The 10,635-nt window shown below is 58.6% G+C and overlaps 1 protein-coding gene and 5 non-coding genes across 7 annotated transcripts; 5 read left to right on the plus strand and 1 right to left on the minus strand.

Annotated features, from left to right (window-relative positions):
- Positions 1-599: 599 nt before the first annotated feature.
- On the minus strand, positions 600-671 carry TRNAA-UGC (transfer RNA alanine (anticodon UGC)). Its single transcript has one exon. It is a non-coding gene; the product is annotated as a tRNA-Ala (tRNA).
- Positions 672-856: 185 nt separating this feature from the next.
- Positions 857-928, plus strand: TRNAD-GUC (transfer RNA aspartic acid (anticodon GUC)). The gene has a single exon. It is a non-coding gene; the product is annotated as a tRNA-Asp (tRNA).
- A 334-nt stretch (positions 929-1,262) lies between these two features.
- On the plus strand, positions 1,263-1,335 carry TRNAF-GAA (transfer RNA phenylalanine (anticodon GAA)). The gene has a single exon. It is a non-coding gene; the product is annotated as a tRNA-Phe (tRNA).
- A 217-nt stretch (positions 1,336-1,552) lies between these two features.
- Positions 1,553-1,624, plus strand: TRNAD-GUC (transfer RNA aspartic acid (anticodon GUC)). The gene has a single exon. It is a non-coding gene; the product is annotated as a tRNA-Asp (tRNA).
- A 240-nt stretch (positions 1,625-1,864) lies between these two features.
- On the plus strand, positions 1,865-1,936 carry TRNAA-UGC (transfer RNA alanine (anticodon UGC)). Its single transcript has one exon. It is a non-coding gene; the product is annotated as a tRNA-Ala (tRNA).
- Positions 1,937-5,225: 3,289 nt separating this feature from the next.
- Positions 5,226-6,794, plus strand: UBC (ubiquitin C). 2 transcript variants are annotated; one of them, XM_075434280.1, is made up of 2 exons: positions 5,226-5,332; positions 5,792-6,794. In XM_075434280.1, the coding sequence occupies exon 2, from the start codon at positions 5,798-5,800 to the stop codon at positions 6,713-6,715; it is 918 nt and encodes a 305-aa protein (XP_075290395.1). In that variant the 5' UTR covers positions 5,226-5,332; positions 5,792-5,797; the 3' UTR covers positions 6,716-6,794. The 2 variants fall into 2 exon arrangements, with proteins under 2 accessions (XP_075290395.1, XP_075290396.1); XM_075434281.1 differs by having other exon boundaries at positions 5,232-5,332; positions 5,796-6,794.
- Positions 6,795-10,635: the final 3,841 nt, after the last annotated feature.

Below are 10,635 nucleotides of genomic sequence, written 5' to 3' on the forward strand. Positions count from 1 at the left end.
AACGTGAAACTATAACAAAAAAACCTTAATATTTTCTACTTTTTAGTAGTCTTTAGTACTGTAACTAATGATTTAACGATGTAACTGTTACACTAATCCCTGTTTTCTCATTAAGGAATGTAGTGGGAGGACATGGGCACAAGCTATCACTTAGTCGTTAGACAAAATAATGAAATGAAACAAAAGTGGTCTTGGTTCTCAGCAAATAATTGGGATAATTGTGGGATAAAAGAGACTCCTAAATAATTCCACTCCAGACAGCTCGGCCTTGGGAGGGCAAATGCACCGAGCTACAGAGATAAGGAGGCACCAAGAGAGCAACAAGACCAGAGCCAAACAACCTGAAGGACACGATATACGTGATCCTGGAACTGAGTTTGCGCAGCAATAAATGTCAATCAGTGAACAGTGTGGTGGAGAGGATGGGCCTTCATCTTGGGACCCCCGAAGACCACCCAAAGATGCTAACAGGGTGCTCTCTGCTCAGGAGAGGGAAGCGGGAGAAACAAAAACGAAAACATCGAGCCTGGCTACGAATTACAAAGCTGAAATTACGGCTCCGTCGGGAAGCTGGACACGAGTAGGAAGGGAAAAAAAAGTGGAGATGCCGGGGATTGAACCCGGGGCCTCATACATGCAAAGCATGCGCTCTACCACTGAGCTACATCCCCGCGCTAGAATCAACTTTCTGCGCGGTATATACAGAGACACCGCGCGTTGCGCACTCGGCCCCGAGCAGCCCCGCGCAGCCCCGGCCCCGGCAGCACGGTGCTGCCGGGGCCGGGGCTGCGCGGGGCTGCGCGGAGGAGGCCGCATCCCTCATAGCAGAAGGTGGGAAAACAGCTTCCCGCACTCGTCCTCGTTAGTATAGTGGTGAGTATCCCCGCCTGTCACGCGGGAGACCGGGGTTCGATTCCCCGACGGGGAGGTGCGGTTTGTTTTGTCCCGCGTTGCCGTTTTCTGTCTGTGACGCAAGGGATTCGTTTGTGACGCGGCGGTGGAACGGCGGGTGCGGTGAAGCGGCTGGAGCTGCTCTTTTGGATCGGGGTGGGCCGCTCTTCCCCGCCGCCTGTGGCTGGGGATGCCGGGGGGTCCCGTCCCCGCCCGGCGCGGGGTGTGGAGCAGTGCGGGAGGGGACCTGAGACCCCCACTCCCCCTCGGCTGCCGCGTGGGCGAACCCCGCGTGGGGAGGGCGGGGTTGCGGACACCCAGGGGTGCGCTGGGCGGGGTCGTATCCACGGCCCGGGTGGGGGCTTCTGGCAGCCGAAATAGCTCAGTTGGGAGAGCGTTAGACTGAAGATCTAAAGGTCCCTGGTTCGATCCCGGGTTTCGGCAGAGCCTTTTCCGCCTTCTCCCACAGTGGGTCCTTTTTGCGGCGGAGCGGGTTGTGGGTCCGCGCTCCCCGCGCGGGGCGGGTGTCACCGCGGGTGTTCACGCAGGGAGGATTTTGCGGCGGGAACCGCTTACCGCGGGTGCGGGGGCTGCTGCGACGGGTGCCTGCCGGGCCGCGGGTGCGCGGTATGGCCCGGCCCGCGAAACTGCCTGCAGCCTGTCCTCGTTAGTATAGTGGTGAGTATCCCCGCCTGTCACGCGGGAGACCGGGGTTCGATTCCCCGACGGGGAGGTTCCACTTTTGTTTCCCAAGCGCGGGGTGAGATATTTTCCCCCCCTGCGGCACGGATTATTTCTAATTTCCGAAGGGGGAACCCCACAGCTCAGAGCGCTCCCGCAGTTCTGCGCGCTGCCCGGCGGTCACACCGAGCTCCGCTCGCAGCCGGCCGTGGGCCTGGCAGCCCCCGCTGCTGCCCCCTGCCGCCGGGGCGCGGGGAACCTGGCCGGCAGGCAAGTGAGGCAATGGAGGCGCGGGGATGTAGCTCAGCGGTAGAGCGCATGCTTTGCATGTATGAGGTCCCGGGTTCAATCCCCGGCATCTCCACAATTGCCAAGGTTTTTATTTTTTCTCTCGCCGTAAATGTTTTTCATCCGGGGGTCGAACAACAGCAAACCGCGCCGTCAACGCGCTGCCCACAACGGCGCAGGGCAGCAGCTGCCCAGCGCCACAAAACGACACTTTTTTTGGTCACTGCTTCCCCTCAGGACCTTGAGCACACCCAGGATTCTCGTGTCTCTCCGGGTGTTTCATCGCCAGGCGAAGGCCCTGCAGACGCAGACCAGCCTGGAATGAAGCGCCCAGCCCGGGAACGCTGGGCCGCCAGCCCCAACGCCTCTCCACCCCAGATCCTAGCAGAGCCGCTCACCCGGGAAGCCCTTCAGCACCGGGAGGGCCGAAACGCACAGCACAGAGAGACCAAAGCCCACCCAGAGCCCGCAACCGCTCTTCTCCGCCCGGTTCAGTCGCAGCGGTTCCACCCGCGCTGTTCCGTTATCGGCGGCGTATCCAGCTCTCTGGCAGGGAGAGCTGACTAGCGCCAGACGCAGAGTGACGTTTCCTGCCAGAGTGGTTGTGATCACAAAGGCCCTCGCATAACTGAAAGAGCTGCTGTTCCGCATAAAGGCCCTTGCGTAATTAGAATAATTAGAGTTTGTTGGTTTTACTTAGAAGAAGAGTTAGTGTTACCTCTCAATCAAGGAGCTGTGCTTGGAAGAGATGAGAACACCCTGAGAAGGCTGCTGCTTAGCACTTCGCTAGTTTTGGTTGGTTCTGGCCAAAAAGTAGTGTCTGAAAATAACCTCTCCTTCATTATAATACATTATAATACTAAAAATCACACCCCCTGGGGAAAAGACCCCCAGATCCTTCCTCACTGAATACGCGCAGCGTGAAAATGCTGACCAAGTCCTATGCTAACGATGTAACCCATCAGCGGCGCGGGACTGCCCCACGGGCTGAAACTTCTCGGTAAGAAATTGTATGAAGACTGATGTCTTTTGGTGACTCGGGCATGCGAGTTTTATCTAGCATCCAAACTTGTACAGCTTCGTAATAAATCAGTCTCTCACCTCAGGGTGTGAGGCTGGGCATTGCACACTGGGAACAAGCGTGCACTTTTGCGACAACACGGTTCAAATGCTCCTTGTGCTATGTATTTACTCGTGTTACTTCTAGCTGTTATTCTGAGCCAAATGTTTGCCTACGGCACTGCTAAGTGTGAAGATCCCTGTTGTAACCAGCTCCCTGGACAGGATCTCTCTGGGCAGCTGTACTTCTGCAATACACCCTGCACACGAGTGCCAGAAAGAGACGGTTCCTGCCCCAGAGCTGGCACCAGGTAACAGGCTTTTTGGGCACAGGAACTCGGTATTTGCCAGTATCATAGGTCTGTTAGGCCCAACATCCTACTGTTCACCAAGCTCGTCTTGAAACCGCAGCAAGGGGCATCGGTACAGACAGCGCGGGACAAACACGGAGCGCCTTTGTTCACAGAAAGCCCCTCCCAGCTCGGGAAAGCTCTGTTCTCCCGCAAACCAGCCAGGCGTCCGTAAGGACTCTGCTGCATCAGGGCCTAACGCCTGCCTTGCGATCCGAACGCAAATCCAAACCTTCGGGGGTGCGCCGCTCCAGCGTTTGATTCAGGCGCGGGGTACAGGCTCGCTCGCTTTGCTCAGTGGTTGGCTGCCAGCCCTCATTAGATGGAGAACAGCACTGTGTAATCTTAACGACTTCCCATTACAAAACTCCATCTTGTCACGAAATACATCGCCACGTGCCTTTTCGACTGTTTTCAGACCAGTCCCGAGTGCTCGCTCTGTGACTCAAAGAATGAGCTTAGCATTATTACCCACTTTCAGATGAGGAAAGACCTAAATCTGAAATTCCAATCTCGTATGTTTATATAACACAAATGCACAAAATGTAAGCCACTGAGCACAATTCCAACCCGAGAAGAAACCAAAATACTTCTGTGGATTTTTTGTTTTCATAGCTAAGCAACCCAGGTGTTTGAGATTGTTGTTACCATCGCATGCTGAGTTACAACACAAACGCAAGGCAGCAGAGGCTGAGAAGCTCCCCGGAGCGTTCCCCTCCTGCGAAAGCTCCATGTGTCAGGCAAACGCAGGCCCGTTTCCCTCAAACCAATCACAAAGCTGTTGCTGGGCCTCCGCTCCCTTCCTACCGGTGTGCAGCCCTGGGTGTTATCTGTGTCCGTCTGGTACGCAGCCGTTTTCCCTGCGTGCCAGCAAATGCAGGATTTCGCAGGTGGATTGGACCGAACGGTACCTTGCAAACAAAGCCCCATTTTGTCCCCAGCTATGCGCTTGAATCACTCCGTGGTTTGACTAGGGTGGCACAGGAGCCAATGGAGCGCAACAGATCTACCAGAAGATCCTCTGTGAGAACAGAATAAGAATCAGGCGCTATTATTCTGCTGATGACTGATTTTACTCCCGTGGCAAGGCCTTAGTCCTGAGTTACAACGCCCATTACACGTCAGATGCACACTCCACTCTATCTGCGCCTATCTATACACACACATATACTCACTGATTAGATCTTACGCAGACAGAGTGCCTGCAGGGCTCGGATCTCCTGGTCCACCAGGCCCATGCTGTGCCTCCCTTCACCTCTCCGGTCTCCCTGATCTCCGTCTCCAGGCAGGAGCCCCCCGCTGCCGTTTCTGCCCGCCGGGCTGCCCGGGCCTGGCCTCCGGCTGCTTCCCTGCCCCTGCTCCCCAGGCCGCGGGGGCACGGAGGGCTTGCCCTAAGGCCCCAGCCTCTCGCAGCCACCTCGGGCCTGCCCGGGGGAGCCCCGCTCTCCCCCACCGCTCCTCTCCCTCCAGCGCCCCGAAACGCATCGGGTGCTTCTCACACAGAAACACGGGGCCTCCTTCGGGCCGCGCCGACGGCCCCGCGGCCTGCCGGCCCCTCACACAGCGCCCGCCAGCCAGGCCCCGGAGGGCAGAGCCGCGGCGGGAAACCGAGGAGCCGCTGGTGAAGCAGGGGCGCAGCCGCCGGGGATCGAACCCCGCGGGCGAGGCGCTGACAGGGAGCTTTAGGCGGAGGGACACCCCCACAGCAGAGAGCTCGGCTCGCTGAGGAACCCCGCTCCCGCTCCGGCGAATCCACGCCAGGTTTTCCTCCGCGCTCCTCAGCGCGGGAGGGCGGCGGCGGCCCCCACCGCGCATCACTTCACCTCGCGAGGCGCTGACTCCTCCGCGCCGCCGGGCCTCGCTTCCCTCTGGCCGCGCTGCAGAGCTGCGCCGCGCGCGCGCCACAGGGAAAAGAGTTCCGGCGGAGTGATCTGAGCCGCGGGGGCGGGGCGGAGGAGGCTATATAAGGGGCGGGGGGGGCTGTGTGGCGCAGTTGTAGGTGCGTGAGGCGCTGCTGCGGTTCTGGTGTCGGTTTGGCTTAGCTTGGCTGGCGAGTCCCCGCGGTGAGTGCTCCGCCGTGCCCCGCGGGGAGAGCGGAGGGCAGGGCCGCCTGTGGCGGCGGGGCTCGGATGCGTGCTGGGGGGCCGGGCGGGGGCCGCGCGTGTGCCGGGGCGGCCGGCCGCGCGGCTGGGGAGGTGGCGGGCCGCGGGCGGGGCCCGGGACGGGCCGATCCCTTCTCCGTTAGCGGCGGCGCCGCGACCCGGTGGCGGAGGTGGGGGGGAGAGGGGAGTGCGAGCGGCCGCCGGCAAAATGGCGGCGGCGCAGGCGCAGCGGGGCCTCAAGATGGTGGCGGGCGCGCGCCTCGGGCGGGAAGGCGAACGGGACGGGTGGCCCCGCCCCTCGGAGCTGTGGGCGGGGTCTCCCGGGGGCGGGGAGGGGCCTGGGGCGAGCTGGGCTCCCGCGGCGGGCCTTGCTGCAGCCTCTCCTGTGAAAAGTGGCTAAGCAATGGCGGTTTGTTCCAGGCAGAAATGCAGATCTTTGTGAAGACCCTGACTGGGAAGACCATCACCCTGGAGGTTGAGCCCAGTGACACCATCGAGAACGTCAAGGCCAAGATCCAGGACAAGGAAGGCATTCCCCCTGATCAGCAGAGGCTGATCTTCGCTGGCAAGCAGCTGGAAGATGGTCGCACCTTGTCCGACTACAACATCCAGAAGGAGTCCACCCTGCACTTGGTGCTGCGCCTGAGGGGTGGCATGCAGATCTTTGTGAAGACCTTGACTGGGAAGACCATCACCCTGGAGGTTGAGCCCAGTGACACCATCGAGAATGTCAAGGCCAAGATCCAGGACAAGGAAGGCATTCCCCCTGATCAGCAGAGGCTGATCTTTGCTGGCAAGCAGCTGGAAGATGGTCGCACCTTGTCCGACTACAACATCCAGAAGGAGTCTACCCTGCACTTGGTGCTGCGCCTGAGGGGTGGCATGCAGATCTTTGTGAAGACCTTGACTGGGAAGACCATCACCCTGGAGGTTGAGCCCAGTGACACCATCGAGAATGTCAAGGCCAAGATCCAGGACAAGGAAGGCATTCCCCCTGATCAGCAGAGGCTGATCTTTGCTGGCAAGCAGCTGGAAGATGGTCGCACCTTGTCCGACTACAACATCCAGAAGGAGTCCACCCTGCACTTGGTGCTGCGCCTGAGGGGTGGCATGCAGATCTTTGTGAAGACCTTGACTGGGAAGACCATCACCCTGGAGGTTGAGCCCAGTGACACCATCGAGAACGTCAAGGCCAAGATCCAGGACAAGGAAGGCATTCCCCCTGATCAGCAGAGGCTGATCTTTGCTGGCAAGCAGCTGGAAGATGGTCGCACCTTGTCCGACTACAACATCCAGAAGGAGTCTACCCTGCATCTTGTGCTGCGCCTGAGGGGTGGTAACTGAACTGGCTGGCTGTTGCTTTCCTCCAAATAAAGGCTTCTCTGCACTTGTTCATTACAATAAAGCTGTTGCATCCACAAAAGCTTGTGTCTCGAGTTACATGAACAACTATTCATGCCTTTAACCGAATCTAGCTATCTAATAAACAATAGTTTGACAGCTTTTGTATACAAAGGTGTTGCAAAACTGCCTTATGCAAGGCTTACATAGCCTCACAAGTGCGGCTCATCCTTCAGCTGCAGTTTTCCTGAGATTGTATAAGCATCCTCAGAACTGGCTGAAGGTCCGTGCCAGTCTGCAGATGTTCTGCAGCTGTTTGGTTGTACTAGCATGCATACATAATGTGAAACAATAGGTTATGAGTTAGGAGAGCTTGATAAAGTGCCCAGCTATTGCCAGGTCGTGTCCCCGGTGTTCTGCAGTAACAGAAAAACAGGAAAAGGGCAGTGCTGCGGTTTGGTGGAAGGCTGGCAGCCTGCCCCAATTGTCCCACGGCTGCCTGGCGGGTGGTGGGACTGTCACTGCTGGTCCCTTAGCCTGCGCTTGTGAAGTGTCCTGGCTGCTGTGGGTCTCTGTCACCCAGTTACGGGCGAGGCTTCAGCTTGCTGGGAAGGCGTAAGCACACTGAGCAAACTTTGTCATTTCAGCTGTAGTGCTTTGGAATGCGCTTGCGTTCCGGCCTTGCACCGAGTGGAAATCCCGCAGGACTGATGAGCTCACACGGGTGCCGTGGAGCGGTTCCCGTGTGCTGCACAAGCGCTGGCCCAAGAGAAGTCTCCGCTTTGCGGTGGAGTGGAGGTTGCCGAATGTTGGAGTTGCTGAGCAGTGAACCACACGGAGTCGGGAGGAGGCGGAGAAATAAAACCCCAAAACTATGCTTTAGGAGGGCGGTGGTGCGATGCCTTTGGCAGGGCGTGTGGCGGGGGTTGGGGTTTCAGCTGATTGCTGAGCTCAGCAGGACCTGAACTGATCCTGCGGCATCCGCGCCGGAGGGGTGGGCTGGCAGGGTCTGGCTCGAGCGACGCCGATCGCTAATTACTGTGGTGAGGAGGGGAGGAAGGCGCTCTCGGTGCCTTGTGGGCTGTGAGGAATGTGTTGGGACGGTGAGCTGAAACCTGCGCCGGGTGGGAGCTGCTGTTGTGCCATCGCTGCGCTCCCGGCTCTGCCCACGCGTGGCCCGGTTCCATGGGAGAGCCGGTGCCGGTGGGCTGGGTGGGAGCCCCTCGGGGGGTGCCGGGCCAGCACCCTCGCAGCGGGACCCTTGCTCGATTGTGTCCTCCTCAGCTAGCGTGACTGAACCCTCGACACACACACAGAGCAAAGCTTGCCATCGTATGGTTGCTTCTGGCCTCTGAATCGTTAGAATTTCCACAGCAATTAATAATTCATCAGCCCTTCAGCAGAGTCTCGGGTATGGGGTACTGGAGGTCCTGGGACGTGGGCGTCTGATCCGGGTCGGGGGTGGGTGTTTCTGGAATGGAGGGAGCTGCTCTTAGGTAAAAAGTGAGAAGAAGCTGCAGCTTGGTGGCGTTTCCACAGCTCCTGTCTCTACCTGCCGGTGAAGCTTTTCCTTGGAAGTCTGGGGATCTGAAAAAAAAAGCAGGAAAAGATAACGGCAAGGGGTTCTGCGGTGAAGGTGACCTGGTAGCCGGGGGAAGAGCTGCGGGAGGACATGGGGACACTCGGGGGGGTGTCAAAAGCCTGCATGAATGACTGCAGTGCTGTCTTTTAAGGAAATTCTTTTATTCTAAATGCCTTAGTGGAAATAAAAACACTCTACAATGCCATACTTAAAAGGCCTAATGCTGTACAAATACGTAACGGCCTGGGGCGGGATGCGAGCGGATGGGCTGCGACCAGGCAGAGCAGAGGCAGCTTGGTGGAGGGGCCGCACTCATCAGCCGAGTTGGCGCGCTGAGCTCCGCGGGTTGCCTGGCTGGGTCCGACGAGCTTCGAGGGACTGTTAACGAGGGCCGTGCAAACGCTGCGGAGTGCGGCACCCGTGAGCGGTGACGACGGCTCGGGCAGCGCAAACCACAGCGCAGCGATGCCCGGTGAAAAGAGCGAAGCGTTTCGTAAGCGTCAGGGGTGTCTTTAGTTCTTCAGGCAGCTTCGCGCGGTGCCTCGGGGCATCTCCTTGGGTTTATTGGGTTTTGAAGGAAAACTCCTTTCACGGGATTTATGTTTTGAAGTGAAGGAAAACACAGCACCTCCTTTGTGCTGGGTCTGAAGGCGTCGCTGCCGAGGACGTGGGGTACGGCCAGCGGCTGCCCGCCCCGCGGAGACCCGGCCGCGTCCGACTGAGAAGTGTTCATTGCGCCGGCAGTCAACAGAGGCAACTGTCAAGGGAGAAGGTCTGGAAGGTAAAAAGACACGATGAAGCGTAAAGATAGAACTGCGGGTGTTCCGCCAAGGTGGGGGCTGTGGTGACAGTCGGTCTGCTGCGGTCTCCACCGGCAGCGCGTGGGCGTTGAGGTGGAGGTGGGGAGGGTTTGCTAGGTGGGTTACGCTGCGCCGTGGGGGTGTCTCCGCAGGGGTAGGGCTTGGAGGATCTCGGCTTCAGCGAGGGGCTTGCAAAGCCCTGCTGCTTGTGGGTAGCACAGCCTCACCGTGAAACGGCTCCGGAAAGATGGGGACCTTGCGGGGAAGCCTCCATCAGCTTTTCACAGAATCCCAGCATGGTAGGGGTTGGAAGGGACCTCTGTGGGTCACCCAGTCCAACCCCCTGCCGAAGCAGGGTCACCCAGAGCAGGCTGCACAGCACTGCGTCCAGGCAGGTCTGGAATATCTCCAGAGAAGGAGACTCCACAACCTCCCTGGGCAGCCTGGGCCAGGGCTCCGTCACCCTCAGAGTGAAGAAGTTCTTCCTCATGTTCAGCTGGAACTTCCTCTGCTTCAGTTTGTGCCCGTTGCCCCTGCAGAGTGAGATGGAGCTGCTCCAGGGCTGGAGAGCCGTTGTGGAGCTGTGGAGCTGCAGCGGGGTGGGGGCCATCGGGCTGCGTCTCCCCATGGCACCCTCACGCCGTGTCACGGAGACAGCCTTTGCTGGGCGGATGCACCCCGATTTGTAGAGCCTTTGGATCAGACCAACGTCCAGTTTAGATGGCGGGATGGTGATTATTTTGAAAGAGGCTGTCACAAACTGGACCCTTCCCTTCGTTTTTTGTTTTGTGCTGCCTTGTAGACACTTTGAGGGACGAGTCTCAACCAGGCGTCTCTTCAGGGCCCGTTTTGAGGCGCGGGATAGACAAAAGACACAATTCCTTGGAAAAACAGAGGCAGGTTAGAAGGAGGTGGTGGATGTTTTCTCCTCAGGGACAACCTGGGGTTGAGTCCCGCATCACCAGCTGACGGCTGCCTGCCTGCCGAGCCCCTTACAGCCGCCTACTGCCCCCTCTCCCCAGACACCAAATCCCTGCGGTGGCCTCGGGGGCACCCGGTCCCTCCCGGGGCTGGTCTGGGCCCTATATGTATGCATGGATATAGATACACACACGCTTTCTTATGTATTTTTATCTATTTGTATATTAAATAATCTTATATTGAGCCAGCAGTGTGCCCTGGCTGCCAAGGAGGCCAATGGGATCCTGGGGTGCATTCAGAGGAGTGTGGCCAGCAGGTTGAGGGAGGTTCTCCTCCCCTCTGCTCTGCCCTGGTGAGGCCCCATCTGCAGTGCTGTGTCCAGTGCTGGGCTCCCCACTTCAAGAAAGATGAAGAGCTACTGGAGAGAGTCCAGCGCAGGGCTACGAGGATGATGAGGGGACTGGAACATCTGCCCTATGAGGAGAGGCTGAGGGAGCTGGGCTTGTTCAGCCTGGAGAAGAGAAGGCTGAGAGGGGACCTTAGAAATGCCTACAAATATCTGCAGGGTGGGTGTCAGGAGGACGGGGCCAGACTCTTTCCAGTGGTGCCCAGCGACAGGA

This window comes from Opisthocomus hoazin, chromosome 13, assembly GCF_030867145.1.
Source record: "Opisthocomus hoazin isolate bOpiHoa1 chromosome 13, bOpiHoa1.hap1, whole genome shotgun sequence".
In the NCBI taxonomy this organism is placed as follows: Eukaryota; Metazoa; Chordata; class Aves; order Opisthocomiformes; family Opisthocomidae; genus Opisthocomus; species Opisthocomus hoazin.

Excerpts from the sequence above, each read along its gene's own strand:
- UBC (XM_075434280.1), top strand. The coding sequence starts at position 5,798 with ATGCAGATCTTTGTGAAGACCCTGACTGGGAAGACCATCACCCTGGAG.